Source organism: Trichoplusia ni, chromosome 20 (assembly GCF_003590095.1).
Source record: "Trichoplusia ni isolate ovarian cell line Hi5 chromosome 20, tn1, whole genome shotgun sequence".
In the NCBI taxonomy this organism is placed as follows: Eukaryota; Metazoa; Arthropoda; class Insecta; order Lepidoptera; family Noctuidae; genus Trichoplusia; species Trichoplusia ni.
This window is the reverse complement of record NC_039497.1, coordinates 2,196,270-2,220,334: the sequence shown is the minus strand read 5'-3', so window position 1 is coordinate 2,220,334 and position 24,065 is coordinate 2,196,270. Positions and strand designations below refer to the sequence as shown.

At 35.2% G+C, this 24,065-nt stretch overlaps 1 protein-coding gene and 1 long non-coding RNA gene across 2 annotated transcripts; one reads left to right on the top strand and one right to left on the bottom strand.

The window, feature by feature from the left end:
- The first annotated feature begins 1,775 nt into the window (after positions 1–1,775).
- On the top strand, positions 1,776–8,422 carry LOC113503816. Its single transcript, XR_003401515.1, has 3 exons — positions 1,776–1,904; positions 1,992–2,103; positions 7,390–8,422. It is a non-coding gene; the product is annotated as an uncharacterized LOC113503816 (long non-coding RNA).
- Positions 8,423–18,604: 10,182 nt separating this feature from the next.
- On the bottom strand, positions 18,605–21,639 carry LOC113503940 (piggyBac transposable element-derived protein 2-like). Its single transcript, XM_026886085.1, has 3 exons — positions 21,372–21,639; positions 20,125–20,948; positions 18,605–18,616 (listed from the first exon to the last, which is right to left on the bottom strand). The coding sequence occupies exons 1-3, from the start codon at positions 21,637–21,639 to the stop codon at positions 18,605–18,607; spliced, it is 1,104 nt and encodes a 367-aa protein (XP_026741886.1).
- Positions 21,640–24,065: the final 2,426 nt, after the last annotated feature.

Genomic DNA, 24,065 nt, shown 5'->3' with positions numbered 1-24,065 from the left:
ATCCCTACTAATATTATAAGTGCGAAAGTTACTCTGTCTGTCTGTCAAGCGTTACGCTTTCCCGTCTAAACCACTGAACAGATTTTAATGAAATTTGGTAGGTGCAGAGATAGATTTGACCTTGAGAAAGAACAGAGGATAGTTTTTATCCCGGACTTTTGAAGAGGTCTCTTGGAAACGCGATATAACCGACCTCGACGCGGGCGATTTCGAGATCTTCTCGATTTTCATCGTTGCGAGTCTGCTGCATTCAAACATTAAGTAGGTCAAAATCATGCGAACTACATCAGGACTCCTAATGTTTATGTTATTAAAACATTATAACTTTGTGCCTTTTTCTATGTTTTAACCGGAGTACTACATCTTTGTCTAGTAAAAGAGGCACGGGAACTAAGACATCATTTAATATTTTTCAGGGAACCGAGTTATAATAAAATTGACCTCAAGGTCCAAGAGTTTTGGAAGATCTCAGTTTAAGTATCTAGCGACCGACTGTGATTTTGATCAACTTTTTGAAAGGAACTAGAAATATTTGTCACCTACCATTTAACACGCATCGCAGAAAGGTGTAAAGGCTAAGCTGACTGGGACGGTATGGCAATCGATTCAATTTGATCACACTCGAAATCTCAGCGTGTCGAGCCACTGCAACGCGCACGATTTCAGAGGTCTGCTTTATCTATTCGCCATACTTACGCAATCTGCGTGGAACCCGTGGGAAGGTAGCTAACGGGTACAGCTGATATCTAGATGGATTTACTGATTTGAGAGTGAGTATCGTTTCTTCTATGGTGCTTGGTTTAATGTTATTTGTTGTGTTATCTTACGGTATCTTTTCGGTTTATATCGTCAGATATTTCTGTTTTATGAACAAATAGATAGTATAAAACGGTTACCTGAGAGGGTAGATAATTTTAAACAACGGTTGTTTTTTATATTAACAAAGAAGGCTACATCTTCATGCGCACTAACCATTTACTACGATTATGCCTGAAAACCAAGCATAGACCATGAAAATAATAACTAATGTCTACAATTTAAAAAAACAATATTTTTGAACGCATCTATAAACAATGTATTTCGTAGTGAAGTCCATATTTAACTACTCCTCGTGTGAATCGATTTAATTAGATTAATATAACTGTGAAATCACCGCATGTCACAATGGCAGCCTTTTTCAACAATAAAGGCAGCCTTTTCGAATTCAGTTCAGAACACAATTTTGGTGTCTCAAATCATAATACTTTTGTGAGTTACTGTTGAAGTTACCGGGTTTCGTGTTGTGAGTATATCTGATGTCTAACTAACATCTGTATGACTGGCGACTGCGTCACTCATAAATGCAATAAAAGTACTGCATTTCAGTGTGTGCTTCGTAATGAGTTATTAAAATGATTGTTTTTACCTCTTAAAATAAAAATGATATTATAATTCTCCTCAAATCTTTTTTCAAATAAGTAAAAATAAAGTATAATTCTATTAAATTAATTAAATAATTTTATTAGAATTTCATCGACTACGTACGGCACTTTGGTCGCAACCCTAAGAAGGAAGTATTATGTATTTACACTACATTACACGCATGACGATTGTTTTACATTTAACATTTTTGCATCCGTAATTTTTATAATAATCATCGAAATATTGCTTTTTTTCGTATGCCTATCGCAATTATTAACGTTTATAACAATTGTGCCATTACGTCTTTATTGAATATTTTCATTTAAAATATTTTGATTATTTTCATTGAAATGAAATAGATCTTAAATGCGTGTAAAGGAACAGGGTTTGTGTGTCAATGGGCCAATGACTCCACGAAATTCCGGTCTTGCGCGTTGTTGCAACTTGTACATCCGGCGCCGGCGCTTCGTGGCTGCTGTGACTGATCGAAGTTGAAACCACATGTGAATATTGGAATATTTATTCTAAACGGCCCTTGTGCTAACGTTTAACTGATGTGACTAAAATATAAATTTGTTTAACGGTTCCAGGCTGGGCGTTATTATATTGCTGGGTACTTCACTCACACGACATTGCAGCGGCCGATTGCGCGGTGCAGCAGGGCCATAGGGTTTTGCAGAACCATACTCGCTGAGAATTAAGGTAAGCGAAACAAAGATTGTCAGTCTTTATCGAAGTATTAAGTGAATTCTTGCTCCATCTAAGGCTTAAGATGACACGAGGTACACCGAACACATAACCTGTAGGTAATAATTCCAGCAGGTCGAGCACGTGCTAAGTTACTAGCTTGTGCCTACAGCTATGCCTGCAAATACCTAAATTTAAGTGTTATTAGCTTATACCTGTGCTATACCTGCCAATCTTGTTATTTCTTGCACCTACACATACATTTTTATAGCTTTCATCTGCATTGCAACTTACATGCTACTGCTTTTATTTATAAATTATAATATTTAAATACACTAAACCAATGCAAATGCTATTTCAATATTGATTCTTAATTGTTTTTTAATTTGCATCCATATACATCTACTTTCAAAGTCTGAGCTTGGAGAAATCAACAGTTAATGCTTATTTTTTGCAATTGTGGTCTAAGAATGTGATTTGGATTTTCTTGTGAGGTGTGCTTTAGTCAACATTTATGCAATAATTTTATATTTGCTTAAATATTAAATGCTGTATTCAATAGTGTGACATATTGCGCAATGGCTGATTTTATGTTTAAAATGTTTATAATTTCTTGCAATTTCAATTTTATTTTTTTATAATGCCAGTTTGAGTGCCTGTACCAGTTGTTATTAGCAGTTCAGGATAATAGTAACCTCTTCGTTTATTTAAATGAAAATAAACATCAATTTATTTTCCTCTTAGTTGATCTGTTTGTAAACTACCCTTTTCTCAAATTTAAGCTGTTCAAGCTTGTAGGGTCTAAACATACACACTAAACAGTCTTTATTCAATGAATACTAGTGTAATTTTATCTATTATTTGCTTTAATTAATTATAATTTTCGAATTGACTTTTAACATTTGATAATTATTTTAATAGTGTTGTTATTTTCAAAAGACTAAAACATGTCCATTTGCTCGAGAAAGCGATTACCAAATTATAAATTAAAAAAAATCTATTATTTAAAAATAAAATATATATATTACTAGCTGTTGCCCGCGACTTCGTCTGCATGGTTAGAAGATATAAGTTATAATTTATACCCGCCTAATTTTTTTCACATTTTGCGGTCCAGTAGTTTATAAGCCTATTCATTACAATCAAACAAAGTTCCTCTTTTATAATATTAGTGTAGATAAATGCGGAAGAATCTCTGTCTGTCTAGCTTTCATGCCAAAACTGCTGAACAGGTTGTTATGAAATTTGGTCACAGTGTCCAAAGCCACAGGGTTGCAAGGGTGGGTGTGGGTAATAGGGGGACCAAGCATATTTGTTTTTTTTTTATTGGAATGGTCTCTGCCTTTGAGATTTAGCTGATAAACGTAATATATAAAATTCCCGTGTCACGATGTTAGTTACTGTACTCCTCCGAAACGACTTAACCGATTTTTACCAAACTTTACATGTGTATTCAGTAGGTCTGAGAATCGACTAACATCTATTTTTCACACCCCTAAGTGACAAGGGTTGCTCACACTAAAAAAAAATATTTTGACGAAATTTTTTGTTTTTAGTTTTTTTATAATGTAGCATTAAAAATACATACGACTAGAAAAAAAAATCGGCAATACAACGTTTGCTGGGTCAGCTAGTTATTAATAAAATGTGCTCATACAGTTCTTGGGTGTCTTGCTTTTAAGGAGTGTGCTGCAATCTGAAGTCCTTGTTGGCACATGGGCAACAACTATGTAGTAATGAATAAAATTTACATCTGTTTAAAAAATTCTGGCAGTTAATGTTTCTACTGGGTGATTCATATAATTGAGCGTATCAAGAAACATGAGTACTAATAAATCTTTTTGCCACTTGAACAAATAAAAGCAAAATAGCTTTGATGATTGTCTGTTTGTTTCCCGTCCGTACCTACTAATATTATAAATGCGAAAGTAACTGTCTGTCTGTTACGCTTTCACGTCTAAACCACTGAACCGATTTTAATGCAATTTGGTACAGAGATAGAGTCGACCTTGAGAAAAAACAGGATAGTTTTTATCCCGGACTTTTGAAGAGTTCTCTTCGACATCGACACGGGCGAGTAGCTAGTGGTATAATAAATCTCACATGAGTAACATTATGCAATATTTTTTGTAATCTCTGATGTCAGGGGGGTCATTGTGTTATTTGTTCTTGTGTGTTTACCTCATGCTTGAAAAGTAGTTCAAGTTAATTTTACTGGTTTTAAGGTATTATTTTTTACAAAAACATTTTTTATATTTTCTGCGGAATATTACAATAACCCTTGCAATCACAAATTTCCAATCCAGGTGTTTTATGTTTTAATTTAAACTTATTACAATTTTTAAATTTCCAAAAACTCTGCTTCATATCATAAAGCTGAAGTGTTTGTTTGTATACTTGAACATGCTAATCTCAGGAACTACTGGTCTGATATGAAATAAAATTAGTGTTGAATATTTATGTTATTAAGGGCCACTATAGGGTATAATCACGCTAATAACAATGTGAGCAGAGCAGCAATAAGGAATATTACAAAAAATGGCAGAATATTATGAAGTGCGCGTGCGTTTCGTTGAAGGTTAAAATAAAGTAAAAAAATCTCTCATAATTAAAAAAAAAACATTTTTTTTTAATTCTTAACTTACCATAACCATTTTTATAAAAATTAAATTGTTAGAGTCATAATTACTTTGGTTTGTTTTACAAACATGTTGGTAATTCTTATCAAAATAAATACATTAAATACATTATTCCCTACGAGTATTCAATATATTGTACTTAATATTAGTTTTTAACTTCTATTTCGCCATATCTCCTACTAAATTGATTTGTAAAAATCCTGACTTTAACCACGCGGACGAAATCGCGCGTAACAACTTGTGTGTTTGTATGTTCTTGTAAATACAAAGTCAACTTTGACTCAACTTGTAAAACAATAAAAATTAGGATAAAAAAGAGTAACACGAGTGTGAAGTCAAACTTTATTTTCAAAATTTACCGTTGTTTTTAAACTATCTATTGACAAAATCAAAAACTTCCGTTGCCTTGTTGTCCGGTTATCTTCTAGTAGCGCCTAAAGAAGTTTTATTTCGAAATACACTCGCAATCAGGAGTTATTACTGGACTGGCTGTTGCCCGCGACTTTGTCTGCGTGATTTTTCAGATTTGAAAACAATGAAGTTTAATGATAATGATCATTGCAAAAACGTAACGTAATATTGAATAACATACATATTTTTTACATTTTTATAAATCTAAAGCGCCCCACACACTATTTGGTCGGTGTAGTGTAAGTTTGTTTGCATTGTTTGAAATCCAATTAGTTTCTATTTTTGTTGCTAGTAGTTATAGATGAACTAAGGTAATGATAAATTTATTGTTAAGCCCAGGTATAGATGAGATCAATGTGAATTACATGCAAGTTTGGTTTGAGTGTGAATACGAATGTTTTGAAATCTAAAATCTTGAAGTAGCATCGCACAGTGTGTAAGAACATATACTAATTGGTTATACTTACTAATAACCATACTTACTAATTGGTTAAAATTCCGACACTAAAATTTTCTATAGTTTGAGAGATATTTTTTTTTTGGGAAAGGTCAACCACCGCTTTGAAAAATTAATGTTTTTTTTCTGCTAAGGTGTTTGTGGTATCGTTTTTTAATAAAACGCAAATTTCATAACATCAGAATATCTATTCGTATAAAAAAATAAGAAGATGTAGTTTTGATAGTTTATGAAATATTTGAAAATTTCTTTATTTTACTTTTTATCGATTTGCTCGTAATCCTTAATGTTACCGCATTTTATTTTTGGCTATAAATATGAACACAACTGCTATTTATCATGGCATAAAAAATCACACGCGTAACTCATAGGGCTTCTGAGATAAAGCGTTTCTAAATATTTTAGAAATTTCTATGGAAATAGGGTTGTCCAAATGTAATTAAAGAAATTTACCAGGCACGAAGGATAAGCATCGGTTATGTGTTTATATTGAGTGTATGTACAATTCGATTAATCCGTATGTGGTTTTATAGTGTGTACAGTTATATTTATTCATGCTATAGTATTAGTGTTATATATCTATGCACTACAGAAAAATTTACATTTTGTCAATGTCGTCATTATCACTATCTATGAATATTTCGTTTGACGATAGTATTGTGTTAATTTCGTCAGTATCGTCAGTATCGTCAGAATCACATTCGAATTTATCATTCGATTTTTGCAACAGCGGGTCGCCATGGATGACCACGTTATCCATAGTCGGCTTTAAAAGTTTTAGTACCTTTTCTGGAATTTTGTCGATTTTCCTTTTTTTTTTGTCTTTTGGCAATTGACAAACTCGACAAAAGAGGGTCAGAAGACCCTAACGCTCGATGTCACAAGTCAATGACTGTTTTTTCGCGATTAAATTTACGAGTGTGGTGTTCACGATCGTAGCGCCAAAATTTGTTGCGAGATTCGCCGGCTTGTTCTGAGAGCATTCCTATTGGAATAGATATCTGAGAATCTATAATTTTGGTTTCTTTAAATTTGGTTATTTGTTTGCTACACCATTGCAAAAATCTTGAAACTTCTTAGAATCAATTTCTAAGCACTTTAAAACCAATAAAAATAGTAGTAAAAAATATAATCCAAATTGAGTACCTTTATCTAAATCGGTTTAAAATGTTTAGCTAGTTTTGCGAGTGTCATATAATCATTTAAATAGCCTAGTATAAATCAAATGAAAATTTTAATAATAAGCAAAATATATTAATCATATGTTTCAGAGGGCTAGAGACAGCCCTAGAGGAAATTTAAAAAAATATTTCTCAAAAGCCCTTTATTATTTTACGCTGATATTTTTTACTCAAATGTATTATCATATTTCACACATTTTCTATCAAAAAGAAAATGCGGTAATTAAGAGGGGGTCAGATTAAAAATATTTTATATTTTTTGCTAAAAACTTGTTTTACGCCTTAATTATAAGTATATCATATATGGTTTTTGGCATTAACACAGTTATTCATTTTCTTAATTAGACGATATTTAATTTATTCGCGCTAGGCCTATATTAGACTTGAAAGAGAATAATTATATTACACGATATTACGGGTGGGTCCAAAAATTTAAAACTTTACTGCTCACGCCCCCCGCATAGTAGCGTTATGGTTTTTGTATATACGTTGTATCAAGCGTTCAATATTTTTTTAAGGGTTGTTATAAAAATAACAGTTTATGATTACACTATTAAACCAAGATTAATTGACTAAATAACTTGATATTTAATTAAGCCTTACTGCGTTCCAGGTGGCGACCCGTTCACGATATGTTTGCATAAGCTGTCAGACATAGAAATAAATTCGAAAACTGCAAACAGCTGCTACAAGATAAAGATGACAGCTGGATCTGTGAACAATATTGGATGCAAGAGAATAAGAAAAAACAGAACAATGAAAACTGGTCTTCTATATGAAAAGCATTATCTAAAACAACGTCATTCGCGTCATCAAAAATCGTTATTTTGAGTTTTGAGTTGTTTTCAATCAGCTATGAGGTAGATTCGAATACTACTACGTTGCTATTGTTGTCCAGATTTTGGAATGTAGCTCAAAAAAGAAGGTCTGTGGTGGTTCGCAACTGGTTGTCCAATTGTGAAGGCGTTTGCGCTTAGTTGGTATTCGTGAATTTTGAAGTTGATGTCAAAACTATGTACCAAAAGGAAATGTTTTAAAATTATTTATGCAAGTTAATTAATTGTGTTGTACTGACAGCGTCTAATAGAAGTCGTAATTCGTTGTCCATTTGTCAAGACGTCTTGTGTAATTGGTATTCGTCATTACCATTCATCTCTTGCAGTCGAAATAAAGTTAGACTGAAAAAAAATGTTTTAAAATTATTCATGCAAGTTAATTGATTGTGTCGTTCTGATTCTGGTCTGGTATTTGCCATCTTGAACCTGATGTCCTATTTTAAAATAAAACTAAAAAGTGATGATGTTTAAGGAATATTAATTCAAGTTCTGGATTCTGGAATACATCTAATAGAAGTGGTTCGTAATTCGTTGTCCATTTGTCAAGACGTCTTGTGTAGTTGGTATTCGTCATTACCATTCATCCCTTGCACTCGAAATCAAGTTAGACTGAAAAAAAATGTTTTAAAATTATTCATGCAAGTTAATTGATTGTGTCGTTCTGATTCTGGTCTGGTATTTGCCATCTTGAACCTGATGTCCTATTTTAAAATAAAACTAAAAAGTGATGATGTTTAAGAAATATTAATTCAAGTTCTGGATTCTGGAATACATCTAATAGAAGTGGTTCGTAATTCGTTGTCCATTTGTCAAGACGTCTTGTGTGTTGGTATTCGTCATCATCATTCGTCTCTTGCACTCGAAATCAAGTTTAGTTAGAATGAAAATAAAATGTTTTAAAATTATTAATTCAAGTTAATTGATGGTGTTGTGCTGATTGTAGCCTACTCCTAATAGTAGTGGTTCGGAGTTAGGTGTCCATTTGTGGAGACGTTTTTGGGTAGCTGGTATTCGCCAATCATGAAGTTTAATGTCAAATATTAAAATAAAAAAAATAAAATGATGTTTTTAAATGATTAATTCCAGTTAATTCATAGTGAGTGTTGTGCTGATTCTGGTCTACATCTAAAAGATGTCGTTCGCAATTCGTTGTCCATGTGTGGAGACGTTTTTGCTTAGTCGTGAATTTTACAGTTGATGTCGAAAAGATAGTGTTTCAAAAATTATTTGTGCAAGTTAATTGATTGTGTTGTGCTGATTCTGGTCTGGTATTCACCATCTTGAAGCTGATGTCAAATCTAAGAATAAAATCAAAAAGTAATGATGTTTAAAAATTATTAATTGAAGGTGTTGTGCTGATTCTGGACTACATCAGATAATAGTAGTGGTTCCCAATTCGTGGTCGAGTTCGGTGTCCATTTGCTACGTTTTTGCTTAGCTGGTGTTCGTGAATTTAAGAAGTTGATGTCATATCTGAAAATATTACACATTGTTTATGCATGTACATCAATTGAAAAATATTTATACAATAAACTAAACTAAATATTTAGATACATTTATATCAATACAAAATGAAAAATGTACATAATTATGCAAGTTAATTGATGGTGTTGTACTGATTTTGGACAACGTCTAATAATGGTGGGTTCGTCGTCTATTTGTGGAGACGTTTTTGCGTAGTTGGTATTCGCAAATCTTGAAGTTGATTTTAAATCTTAGAATAAAACCAAAAAGTAATTAGGTTTTAAAATTGTTAATGCATGCTTATTGATGGTATCGTGCTGTTTCTTTACAACATCTAATAAAATCGGTTCAGAGTTCGGTGTCGTTGTGGAGACATTTTTGCGTATCTGGTATTCGCCAATCTTGAGGTTGATGTCAAATCTATTGAAACTGGCTCTTTCGGTTAACGACTGTATCTACAGGCCCGGACACATCTTCATGGACTAATTCGACTCATCCGTAGAATAAAGTCCGATCTGTAGTATTGATACTTTTCAGTAGAGGTTAGAGAACGGTGCGACTTGACATTTAGATTTTTTGGTATGTTGTAACAAGAAATTTAAACTTCGCACTATAATAAAAACAACAATAACATATTTTTAACAAAATAACATTCAATTTTTATAATTTTATCAATCAGACGCATCGTGATCTACGCGAGGTTCTATACGTCGTAACAATAAGAACACTTAACGTATACGGTACCTACCTAAAACTGCCTTGATGGCATAAAACTTAAAATAGTAATTAAATGGCATATCGTATCACATTATGGCTAGGTAACCTACATGACTATGGCACGGACTTAAATTAGCAGTCTTAAACTTATAAAATGTACATAAATGCTTAACATAACGACGGAAAATACGTACGTATATGAAGATATTTAACTTCGCAATAGTTACTTAATTGAAAATAAAGCATATAACAACCAGCCTTCATAGTACTATCAATCAGTCTTACATCGTGACCGAGCACATGCTTAACAACAATACAATTATACGTAGACAAACGTTAAATAACTTAGTTTAGTGATTATTGCAATTAACATTGTTTCGGTAAATCTACTGTATAAAAACCAACAAAAAAAAAAGAAGCAGCAAAAATAAAATTATTACTCCGACAGGTCATCATCCGATTCTTCAGAAACATCAACAGAGGTGTGATGTGGCAAAGAGTTTAGTATGGATGGTATTCTAGGGGAATTACTTTTGAGCGGCACATATCCATTAAGTCTTTATATTTAGCAGCAGGAACCATAATAGGTTCAGAATATGCACGTTTTAGTTCAGTTTGTACCGAGTTACTCGTGTTACCGCGGATTACTAAAATATTATATTCAGGTTGAGTCAATTCATATTTAAAAAACAATTTGTTAGAATCATTACCGTCTGCATGAACTTCTCGAATGTTACTCCAGTTAATCTTCTTGCCCTTAATGTCTTTCATCCAGACCTTATTATTAACAAGACATTTAAAGTCAAACACGTCATTTTGGGTTACGTTGCGGACAACATAGGGTTCTCCTTCGTTCTTGGCCGTAAATAGTTTTGGTTTGAGAAGCTCTCTCAATGACTGAGTGGACACTGTCTCCTTCATTTTGTGTATGTCCCTACTGTAAAAATCGGTGTGTTATGCATATGTTGAACTGTATAAACATACGATGAAAATACAAAACGGTTCCGATTTTGGCCAGCACAATTGTCTGACCATGCAAAACACTTGAAAATTAATATTTTTAATAGCGCATGCCACAAAAACGTCCTCCTTCCAACAAACAGCGGCCGGACTGTCGACGGCCGGGGCGCCCGCGCCGCCCCTTGAACACTTAGTGCGTTTTTACGCGGAGCTAATGTCAGATTGAACGTTATTCGATTCTATAATTCCGAAACTAAATAACTTACGGAAATTATAAAAACATACGTCTGCAGAGTTCGTATTCCTTAACTCGTCTGGTTATTTAACTCGTTTTTGCTCCTTGATCACATCGGACTCTGTTCTACGGATAAGTCGAATTGTTATGTCTCTTTGCTGGTATAATTCACTACGTGAAAATGGTAGCCTTGTTTATTTGCCTTCACAGCAGGTTACACAATTCTTCTTCTTTGTGTCGCTAGGAGAAGAAAAGTTTATTCCTACGTTGCCATTTCTCATTTCCTTCAAATCACTGCTATTGATGTGTGCTAGGCGCTTGTGCCATAATTCTGCACTTGCCAATTGTAGTGCTGCTATCATACAATCTGTGGTTTTAAATTCAACTTGTAAACACTGTTTATGAAGTATTCAGTGGCTACTATATCATTCTTCATATTTCGAATTCTGCAATAACTGTCATTGAATTTTAAAGTACCCGATTTCTTTGCATTTATAACCCTCGATCACATTTTTGTATCGCTTCTTCTAGTACGGTCTATTTGCAGAAAATGCAGCGCCACTGGTCTCAAAATGTAAAGAAACTTCCAAATCAATCAATTTCGATTTTAGAGAAACTGTGGTAATCTGTATTCCAGAATGCTCGATTGCCATGATCATTGGAGAATACTTTTTTGCCTGACCCGCTAATAATAATAATGATCCTATCCGTTCATCTGAGATGGCGAACCCCCGACTTGAGTTACAAAAATAGAATCGCAGTTTTTTGCCTGATTGAAATTAACTGTCGCAGTAAAGAGATTTTTGTTGAAAAACCGGAGTCATCAAACATGTTTTTCAGCTTCGTCGACAGCTCAAACGAAGTTTTCGTTTCCTTGATGTGAACATACAGCCCTGAATTAATAGTCTATATTAACTTTACCTTAGTCTTTTCATCGTCTGCAGTCTTTGTTTCTGCGCTTGGCACAGGCATTTTGATGTACTGGATCATGCCTTGAAGCACTAACCAATTCTCTGCTGCGAAACTCCACTCTAATATTATAAAGATGAAAGATTTGATTGTTTGTTTGACACGAATAGGCTTCGAAACTATTGGACCGTTTCGAAAAATTCTTTCACTGTTGAGAAGCTACATTATCGCCGCTGAACATAGGCTATAATTTATTTTGAAAAATATTAGGGTTCCGTAAGAAAATTGCGATAATGTAACCAAAGGTATAAAATCGAAAACCTATTTCTGCGTACGCTGCTAATACTATTGACAATAGAACAAAATTATGTACTACGGGTTTGTTTACCACGCGGACGAAGTCGCGGGCAACTGCTAGTTACTTTATATAAGAAGGCTCTACTACTCTTATAGAAATATATTGATATATAATAATAATAAAATCTAGTAGTAGTAGTGGTTCGGAATTTGTCTTCCATCTGTCGAGAAGATTTCGCGTAGTCTGTTCTAGTCACTCTCGCACTCGAAAACAAATCTTAAAGTAAAACCAAAAATAATGATGTTTTAAAATTGTTCATTAAAGTTGATTGATGTGGTTCGCAATTCATGGTCCATTTGTGGAGACGTTTTTGCGTAGTTGTATTCGTGAATTTTTCAGTTGACTTCAAATCTATGCACCAAAAGAAAATGTTTTACAAAATAATTATGCTATGTTTATTAATGCTGTTTTGCTGATTCTAGACAACTAGTCAGTAGCAGTGGTTCTAATTCGTCACTCATGCATTCGATTCCAAATCTTGGAATGAAACCAAAACTAATGATGTTTATAAATTATTAATTCAGGTTATATGATTGTGTTGTGCTGATTCTGGACTATCTATACCAATATATAAAGTTGAAGAGTTTGTTTGTTTGAATGCGTTAATCTCAGGGACTACTGGTTCAAATTGAAAAAATATTTTTGTATTCAATAGACCATTCGTCGAAGAAGGTTTAAGGGCGCTTTCAATTTAGACGATTGGTGCCGGACTGCTGCAGTCCATGTATCGTACTGCGCACGGGTGGTTATGATTTTTCATACAAAATGCCTCGACGCAAAGTCGTGCGACAGCAGCTGCGCACGTCCGTTGGCGGAACGGCAACAAACTGTCTCAGTCGTTGTTCGCTAGTGCTGTAAAGGCATCGTGTTTCTTAGACGTTTTCGAGCATACCTACCTAATTATGGATGATTTAAATACAGAAGATTTTATAAATGAAATACGAGTTGCAGCCCTCCGTGTGGGATTCATATAATTCATAGAAACATTCTCTAGACATTCTAAAATAGTTCAAAAAATCTAGGGTATTTTAATAAAAACATTGGCGACGCCCTCGTTTATGTTTCTACTGACGCAAGAGAACTAACACTTAATCGTCAGAGTCCATGGCACCGACTAAAGTTGGGTTTCGATGGAAATCACTAAAATTCGATCGGTCTACAGCCGCGTATCTCTTCAAATAAGACGATTTACGTCATACTGCTGTCGTCCGGCAGCAGTACGGCTCATGGTAGTAACAACCGTGCGGCAGCAGTCCGGCAACAACCGTCTAAATTGAAAGCGCCCTTAGGGTATATACAATGGAAAATGTGGCAAAAATGGGGAAAAATATTCATCTTCGAGGGCTTCCGTTCGAAAATTCCCAACTTATATCTTCTAACCACGCGGACGAAGTCAGGGGCAACAGCTAGTGTCTAATATTAGTGGTTCGGAGTTCGGTGTCCACTTATGGAGACGTTTTTGCGTAGTTGGTATTCGTGAATTCTGCAGTTGATGTCAATCTTAGAATAAAAGCAAAAATTAATGAGGTTTTAAAACTATGAATGTAAGTTAATAGATGGTGTTGTGCTCATTCTGGATTACATCTGATAGAAGTGGTTCGCTATTTATTTTCTCTTCCATGTGTCGAGAAGATTTTGCGTAGTCTGTATTCATCGTTCTCGCACTCGACATCAAAGCTTAGAATTGTATCAAAAAGTTCCTATTGATAGTGTTGTGCTTTACTAGCAGGGGAATTCTGGGGAATTGGGGGGTGCACGTATTCCCTCTTGGGTCCCGAGATGAGCGCGGAGCTCCGATAGGAAACTCTCTAGTGAAAAGGAGAGGTGTCGATAAATTGACCTTAGCTACTCAAAGCTCTCGCTTCCCAAGTTCCTACAGCGGGGCTTCGTATGTCTGCGCGTAGAACAGTGAAATATCTCAAATCATGTGATGTGAGTCACTACTTAGTTGACGAGTCACTTGGTTTTTGTGCAGGAGTTAGTTGTTATCGTTCTTTGTTAAAAAATCAACATTAATTGCAATTGTCTTAACCGTAAATGATTAATATTAATATCCAACCTACCAACTTTCAAATTACTATAAATGCGTATGTATCTTTGTCTGTCTGTCTGTGATTGTGATCAAATCTGTTACAGATAGTCTTGTATTTGGAGCCTGAGAAAGGACATAGGCTACTTTTTAACTGAAAAAAGGGGTTTACGGAAGAAATGTTTCGATATGTAAGTGGCGGGCCTACGGGCATCATTGTTTTTGCGAGGAATAAGCAAAAATTGTCACCATAGCAACTGTCATAGTGTCGTTGTTATTACATTTTTAAGTTATGACTCAAATAGTTGAGTTGATTAGATTTTTTATTATTGATTATAAGAAGTTCCAATTAGGAATGTCCGGTGAAGGATTGGATATGTAACATATAATTCCGAGTTCGAGATATATATTCAGATCCCATATCCATATTATTCGCTAATTTATATCCGATATGTCCCAATCCGCTTTCACTGAAATCCATATCCGTCCATATCCGCGGAACGTTCGACTGACATGGCGATATTGATAATATAACAATTGATTTTCCTTCATGCTTTACAGGCTTAGGACTCTCTATCAAAATCATAATTTTGATAGGCGTCTTTAAATCAACTATTATTTACAATAATTTTTAAGTTCCTATTTTTTTTGTCCTTTTTTCGTTTTTTTATTTTATTTTATGTGCATATGACTTTATTTCATAATGCTGGCTATGAATAGCAGCTCAGCTAATTTTTTCGATAATCTTGATTCAGTGACCGTGATTCAGTCATAATTAGACCCGCCTTGGAAAATGTGCGCTCGCATGGCACGGAAGTTGCCACTAAATGTAACCTCTTTAAAATATAATTATACAATATCGGATACACATGTTTCTGCTCGTGCCGCCAGACAAGAGGGTCTTCGTTGCGATTTATCAGCGGCTCTTGTATATATTTATCAATTTCCACAATTCCAGCAGCAATAGGGTTAGTTGGAATAAGCGCAACCACCTCCTGGTCAAAATCCTGCTAAATGGATGACGATGGTGAGGGCGCGGGCGTCGTCGTAGAAGTGGATGGCTGCATTACTATCGGAACGATGTTTCCCACGTTGTTAAGGCCGACCTTCTTTTTAAGGGCCGACAGTGCTCTTTCATATTTATTTATGTCCATAAATCCTCTTTGCTTGAACCTAGGATCTAAAATACTCGCTTCAGCAAATAGCATATGAGCTTCGACATCTGTTTTCTCATAAAATCATTTGTATACCTGTTTTTTCAAAGTTTCGACTAAATTTTGTGTTTGTATAGTTAATGTGGTTGTGTCGCATTTATTAAGGTGCTGTCTGAGAAGTTTACAGTAAACAATTACCTTAGAAAGGCTCACTTGTTTTTCTGTTGAGATTTCCGTAGTTACTTCATAAAATGTTATGTGCTGTTGGAGCTATAAAACTAACATTATTTATTGATGTCCATGCAACTGTGGTCAGGCATATACCATGCGCCACATCGATTTGTTGCTCAACTTCGAGAAGCATTTTTGAATAAAGTTGAGGACCTGGCTTAAGGTTTTTCTAGTAGAAGGTGAATATCTAGGATTCAGTTTATTTATGACTTTTTTAAATTCGTCACCTTCAACCAAGCGGAAGGGATGGTACTCCTTTGCAATCATTTTCACTAATTGATTATCTAATTGCGCTGCTCTAATAGGTGGGAGTGGTGTTGTATTGTGTATAAAATCTGTCATTTGGGTCATAGATGAATACACACTAGCAATATGGTATTTGGGTCTAATTACGCTTCCGGGAAGTTATTGCCAAAGCTGTTGTTGGTATAGTAGGCATTTCTTTTGGATCTCCAGGTTCTGATTGAAGATCATGTGCTGCTGCAGCAGTATTTTCTGAAGTTATTTCTATTGGAGTGATTTCCCTTACTATGGGGTTGATTGGTACTGTAGGGTGCTGACGTTTCATATGTCGGGATAAATTACCTGTATTTCCAGCCGTAATCGCGCTTTCTATCGAACAGTAATTGCACTTTGCAGTCTTATTCATATTGTCTTGAGAAAAATGATTCCAAATTACAAGTTTATCTTTTAGTCGCCTTCGCAATGAAATTCTTCGCGATCAGTTTGTTACCAAAATATAGCACAGTTCGCACAATCACTTACAGAGTATTAATTATATTTACAATTACACTACTATTTATTACAAGTTAAAAGTATTTTTAACCGCGTACCGCAAACAATAACAAACCATATATACGATCCTATGGACAACTCGCGATTCGCGAGCCGGTTTCTGGTAGACCTTACTGGGTGTTCATTCTGCTTCAACTTCTTACATGTGCCGCAGCAATTGTGGCCGTTCTCTCCATATCTACCGCACGTCCACGTCTTTGCCCGGTAATACGTTTCCCTGTGGCCCATTTGCTGGCACTTGTTGCAGCAAGTTACCCCGTCATGGTCGCCCACCTTTATGATGCCGCGTCCAATGAACACCGTTCCCTGAGCTGAGGATCTCCTCCCTAATTTCCGGGGTGACCTCGCATATCAATGTGGACCTGTTTCCTTTCGTGGTAGGTTCCCTCTGGTAAAGTTTTCTAAAGCTGCTTTCAATTTTGGTGGGGGTTCATTTCTCATTCCCATCTAGATTCTGCATTTAATCGCATATACAAACATGCACTCCACTAACATAATTTGTCGGAGTTTTGGTACTTTTTACGTATAACGCATTGCATAACGGTGTCCGAGATACCAAATTTTATTGCAATCCATAATGTACAATTACAGGTGGTAAAGATGAAATAAAATTTAGAAACACTTGTTGACCCTGTCGGGCACAGCAAAGTTTAAGTAATTGAAGAGAGGAAGAGCGCATTATTAATTTCTAATTATTTCCATTTATTTAATGTTTGTATTTTACTCTTCCATTCATTGTTTATATATTTATAATTCATTCGACATTTTTCATAACATGGTTCTGATAACTGCTTTTCTTGTACTTGTTTTCCTACGTGATAAATTTTTTTCCCTGATTTTTTTGAATCTGCTCGCTTGTTTACCAGCCTTTTTTTATGTATGAGACTTTTCTCGCCTTTATCAGTTTTAAAAGTAGACTGGCGACTTAGCTTAGTAGAAGTGGGAGTATTAACAGTTGAAAAGGAAGTCGCAGAATGTGTTGTTAGGTTTCCATGTATGTAAGTCAGTGTTGGTGCCACATTTTTTGAAACTGTGTACTCACTTTGAGAATACGTAGCAATGAAGGCGTCATTGCTATTTTCATGAGAAGATAATGATGGTTTTGATATTTTGTCGTGGTTAACAGCAACATTACTTTCAGTAGGAATTTGTACCTAAACTATAGGTTAATTAAGTATCTTCTCCTTCCGGACTAGCATCTTTCATTTAATTTTATTCTCTTATTTTGGGAACCACTTGGTAATGGAGCTATGTGAGATAATAGGATTTGGCTGGATTGTGATCCCTGGATTTTGTCTAGGAAAATCAGGAGCAAGTACTTTAGTTTCCATGACATGTTTCCTAAACAGTTTCCACCTCTGAAATTAAATTAAACAAAGTCTTTAAAATTCTTAGAGGATGAGATTATACTCACTGTACATATTCTAGGCTTATTTTGATTGATAGTAATGAATAATAAATCAAGATAGAAATTTGCACTGATTACTTACCGATATGGTCCGAGTCCAAAGTATCTTGTGTTTCTACGAAGCGCGCGGTAGAAATCTCGGCTATATCCGGGTTGATTTCAGTATCAGGGCATGAACCACCACAACCAGTGGCCATTTTGTGTTGACACTTTCTTGTTAGGGCATTTCTTTGACAGGTCATCAAATTTTGCCAAAGGCGCCTTAATTGTTCTTCTGATGCCTCTATAATTGAGATATAATAAATTAAATGAGCGATAGTAGCTTATATTGACTGCTTAGAACTTTTACTTTTTTTTGTTCATTATTTAGATACTTGTAAAACTGAAATTAAATCATAACCGTAAGTGGAGGTAATAAAAAAAAAGGATTAAAATATAAAAAGATATTTACAGACTCATTTATCATAGATGAGGCATTAAATTTCTCCGCAATATGCGTCTAAGCAGCCTTTTTCTTCGCTGCGCTTACGCCATCTGTTTTTTTCCACTATATATTTGAACTGTTTGAGTATTTCTGTTAATAGTTCTAGCACACTACATTTTTCTTCCTCCCTACATTTTTTTCTGCTCCCGGCAAGAAGATATGTATTCTCTGCTTGAGATGCGATTTGAATCTTGATTCTCTACTACTTCTCTTTGATTGATTCTCTACTCGATTCAGCTGAGTAAAGATTAAATGATGTTCTGAAATAAGAACGAGATTAGGTGATTTAACATCAAAATGGACCTAAGTTGACCTAAGAGTACTTTCTAGTTAAAAATAAAAAAAATGAACTACAACTACCTTAAGCTATTTCCAAAAATCCTTATTCGTTCTTTTTATAATTATTGGTTTTTGATTCCAGCCAAATCCTTTACAAATATGTATGTATATGTATATTTTTTTTACAAATTTTCCTTATAGCTTTCGTTGCCTATATCCAAATACTCGAACTCAGTTTCCTGAGATTGAATTTTGTCGAGAGTTTCAGCAAAAAAGCTCTACTTTTTCTTGGCGTCTAACTTAGGCCTTTATGCACTTAGCAAAGGATCCAAAGTAACAACAAGCATATTTAAAAAATACCATTCTACAATAACACACATCGTACGTACAGTTCTGTTTTTTGCGGGCATAATTTCAAAATTTTATTATCTCTGCTCCTGACCTGCTCTCCAGATTTAATAAATTGCTTTCAAAATTACAGCAAATCTCAGGTTTCATCCAAACCGGTTATAGTTGTGGTTTTATTAGGAAACTCAAAGGATTTTACCGTTCTTTGGTGGTTTTAGAGTTGAGTAGAACACGCCATATGAATGAGTTTGTATGAGTAACTCATTTCGGATTGTGAGGTGGAACTAGTGCTGCCAACTCTAAAATCTATTGGATGGTCTTCAAAAACACGATAGATTTTCCAAAATTATGTGGTAATTTATATTTACCTTGCCCGTTCAGTACTAGTGAAGGATTAGAGTTAAAATAAAACTCACATACAATATATTTATTTATGTTTCTCAATCATATCTTTAGTGGAATTATTAAAGTCAATACATTTTTTCCGTTTCGCTGTATGGCCTGCTGCGATAAAAGGTCTCCCTTGATGGTTTTCGTAAGTTTATTCGTATTTTCGTTTTAACCCTTAAATGGACGATTTTTTTTTACGTTTTAAAAAAATATATTTGTGTAATAGACATGTATTACTGTCTAGGAAAAATGAGTAAAAAAATCTAGACATGAATTTACTAATTTTTTTTTGCAATAATGTGAGTGTTGTTTATAAACTACATTGCGCATCCAATGACATTTTGCAAGTATGGCTAAAATAAGAGTGGATATTGTTTTTAAATGTGTTTATTTATTCTAAATTATGATATTTATAAAAACAATTGCTTTTTTTCGTATCACATAAAGATACACGACATTTTTGGCACATTTTGAACGTAAATCCTGAACATTTCGGGAATTTGCACCTCTGCTGCTTATCCAGCCAAACTGCCCAATGACATGTCTGATCCAATCTGACGTCTTTCAAAGGAATTGCTTGAGCTGGTCCTCGGAACTTCTTCATTACAAGTTCTCTTTGTATTGTGCTCCCACTAGGTCGACCACGTTTAGCGCCATTTGCAGGTAGACCGAATTTGCATAGGGTTTCGGCAAGTTCTAGTCTAAATGTACCCAAATTGAGAAGTTGATCATTTCCTTTTATATTATTTACCTTCTTGAACATAACCCATGAATTTATAACTGCGAGGTCCAGGAAATGATAAAATAAGCGCATGGTCCACTTGCGGCTCTTCATTGTGATGTGATAACGACCTATAAATGAATCTAATAAGTCCACGCCCCCCATGTGAGCATTGTACTCCTTGATGACTTTGGGGCATGGAATAGCAACTCTCTCTTTCTTCGATTTATCAAAGCGCGTGACTGTGGTTGCTGGTTCTGCTCCTACGTAAGTGGAAAGAAGGTTAACGGGCTTGTTATCTTTCCACACAACAGCACTTACGTCAATATCATCCACAGTCGCCACGTTTTCCTCATAGAATCCTCTGGGTACGTTCTTTTTCATTATAGTGTTTTTGTCAGGCAATTTGCAGTTTCTCAATCGGTTTACTCTTACTGTTCCCAGTGAGAAAATTCCTTCCTTAGCTAAATAGGTGACGAGAGGCACAGAAGTATAGAAGTTGTCGAAGTATATAATGTGATTCACATTGCGTGGTACCATTCTAGCTAACCTGACGACTGTATTTCCAGACTCTCCCAAATCTGGCTCACCAGGTAAGATGTTATTTTTGGAGCCCCCTCCACTGTAAACCTCAAATCTATGAGCATATCCTTGTAGACTGCAGATGAGATATAATTTGAACCCCCACTTGTGGGGTTTATTGGGCATGTATTGTTTTATGTAATGGCTCATTTTGGTTGCACACATCTGCTCGTCTATGGAAAGCCTTTGGTCTAAGGGAACCTTTCCAAACTGGCAGTTGAGCATTTCCTCAAGAGGTCTTATTTTGAATAGCCTGTCATAGTCTGGATGATCTTTGGGTAAGCATAGCGTATTGTCGGCAAAATGGAGAGTGGATCTTATTTTTTCAAATTTTTTTAACGGCATCGTATTTTTTATGTGATCATAACCAAATTTATCACTCCAGTAAGCCCTGGTGTTTGGAAATTTTATGACTGAGGTGTAAATCAGAATGCCTAGGAATTTATTTAGGATATTTTCATTTATTATTTCAGGATTGGATATTTGTTTCTGGGCCGCGTATAAGTTACTTTGTTCTACAATTTGCTTTTTTAGATCTGATGTAAAAAAAAATGAAAAAAAATCATACGGCGTGTTACAAGACATCAATGCTTCCGTTATCTGAGTTTCTCCCCTAAAAATAAGGCTGTCTTCAGCAGTAACAAGATTCCGTTTTCGCCAAACCAGAGGTCGCTTAGAAATCCCTTGTGATCTACTCTGGGGTACTGCTTCTCCGGCTTCCAAAATAGGAGGGTCTGGCATATTTTGATCGTTGTCAATTACGAGAGGAGGATCAGCATCCACTTCATCAGACTGGGCATTCTCACCTTCATCACTATTTTCAAGGTCCCGAAGAACATCTCGAGCTGTTTGATAATAGTGACCTTCATCCTCTACTTCGGAGTCCGAGCCGTCTAAGCCATCTTTTGAATCTTCAAGAGTTTCTAAATACTTTGTAATTTCGCTTTCTAGTAATCGCGGCATGCTGAAAAGCAAAATAAAAACCCTTCACCAAACATGCATTTATTTAGCAGGCAATGCGCATTGTAGTTTTCCTACAACATACCAGATTTCGCGTAATTCGACAGTAGCATCAAGTAATTTTCAATGTTTTACAACATGAACATGTAATTGAAGATATAATCAAGCAAATAAAAATATGTTATATTCTTTCATTATATTTTATTAAAGTCCGAACACAGCTTCAAAACTTAGTTTCGCGCCACTAGAAAAGTTTTCTTCAAAGTGACATTTGACATTCATTTATTTTTAATGCATAAAAATATTGGATAGTGCCAACATTAAAAAAAGTACAAAATTCGTTCAGAAATAAGAACTAGTTGTCAAAATTAACAAAAAAATAAAATAAAGATAATTTTATCTGTGATGTTTAGTATATTGTTTAAAAACAACATTGTCCATTTAAGGGTTAATGTCGTTCACTCTGCTAGACTCTTTCGCACTCGGCATTCGAGATACCTACAATAGCTAACATAAACTTTCACAACTGTTTGAAATAGGCATACTCTTCACTAACCCGTAGTTGTTCTACCTGGAAAAAATATATGATTAGGGTCTGGTTGCTATAATAATATAAACTAAGATTACTTGGAAACTTACCTGGTGCCAAAACATGTCAGGAGGTTGACTTAAATCCAAATCTTTGTGGTACTTCCGCTACTCAAGTCGACCTTAGATTTGGGGTAATTCTAGGTAGTAATGGAAATAACGTTGAAAGTGATTCTTCCTTCTCATTGGAAATCATTCTTTTTTTTAATCAAATTTTGCTATTTCTAACATAATTTCGTCGTTAGCAGAGTATGGTTTACAAACGCCTACACAAAGACAACCATCTGGTTCGTGCTAGTTTAAGAATTGTATTACATGCACATTGCACATCCGCCTCAGCAAAATACTGGAACTTTTAAACTCACTCTGTCTTTTACTACTGAATTTAAAGGAGTTGTAAATATTTCGAGCCGTATTTGCACAATTATAAGGAAGTTTTACATGTGTCACTAGCGCAAAGATGTGGGGAATGGCAAATGTATTTGATCACAATTATACCTGGACAATTGTGACAAAATCTATTTGACACTGAGTTATTTCTTCCCATCATTGTGTTGCATCCATCAGAACCGAAACATATTATATTTTCTATATTTATGTCATAATTTAAATAGAATCAATGAAAGTATGACAACGTTTTTCGGCGTTGGCAACATGTTGGCAAAACGGAGGTATCAATTTTATTCCTTGGATCGAAATACCTAACCACTACAGCTATTTTCGTTTATCAAATTTAAATCACTGATCAGGTTTTCTTTTTCAGTTTTTCCAATACAGCTATTTCTAATTCCAATATCTTTGCCTATCTTAGAATCTGGTCTAACCAAGGGGTATCGTGTTGCCCAGGTAACTGGGTTGAGGAGGTCAGATAGGCATTCGCTCCTTGTAAAACACTGGTACTTAGCTGAAACCGGTTGGATTGGTAGCCGACCCCAACATAGTTGGGAAAAGGCTAGGCCGATGATGATCTTAGAATCTGGAAACTACTTAGATAAAAAATCTGCTAAGTGATCCATGACATGAAATATTTATGCTCAGCAACGAGAGCAACGAATTTTATTTCAGAATTCTTTGAGTCGTTGGCATGAATTTAATTGCACTTACTGTAGACTGTTGTTTTTTGGCTGTCGAGGCGCTACATCTTGTTGGTGGAATTTTATAACACTCACGCGATACGGTATAACACTTACGGCGATCCAAAAGAAATGATAATCAATATAAAATAATGGATATTGGACTACAAAACTCTAGATAGTGTATTTGTTAGTTAGTCAATGCATTCAGTCCATATCTAAGCCCATAATTCCTCTAGAAAAAATATTTTTCTTGATCCTCCAGAAACGCCTCTACGGCAGTCATCACCTCGCTATCGTCCTCATTTATTTTGCTTCTAGTTTTTGGAGCTAGATCTAGCGAACAGGGTGGGTGCTCAAGCAATTCGAATCCCGTTTCTTGACTGGCAGCCATCTCAAAGGTGGCTTTGTGAGCCTGTCCTTCAGTCACTTGTCACTTGTTTGGAGTTTGGCTCGTTATTTTTATTTGATGACCTCCCGCAGTCTTTTTATTTGGTTGCGTAATAACAGCCCGTAACAGAGGCTCCCTTTTCTAGGTATTCCACAAAATTCCTTCAGCGTCCCAACAAACGGACGCCAGACCTTTCTTACTGAACTTGACACATTCAATTTCTTCGGCCTCGGTGAAGAGGCTCGTTTCCAAATGTTATTTGGTTTCCGAATCAATTGGTGGATTCAGTACCCTTACCATGAGTTTTTAGTAACCGAGCTCACTAGAGTCTGCGTAAAAAATATCCATGACAAAATATACAGCTCCCCTAGCAGTCA

Excerpts from the sequence above, each read along its gene's own strand:
- LOC113503940 (XM_026886085.1), bottom strand. The coding sequence starts at position 21,639 with ATGCCGCGATTACTAGAAAGCGAAATTACAAAGTATTTAGAAACTCTT. Across the intron at positions 20,949-21,371 it reads CGGAGAAGCAGTACCCCAGA|ATCATCCAGACTATGACAGG; the intron begins GTAGATCACAAG and ends GCTTACCCAAAG.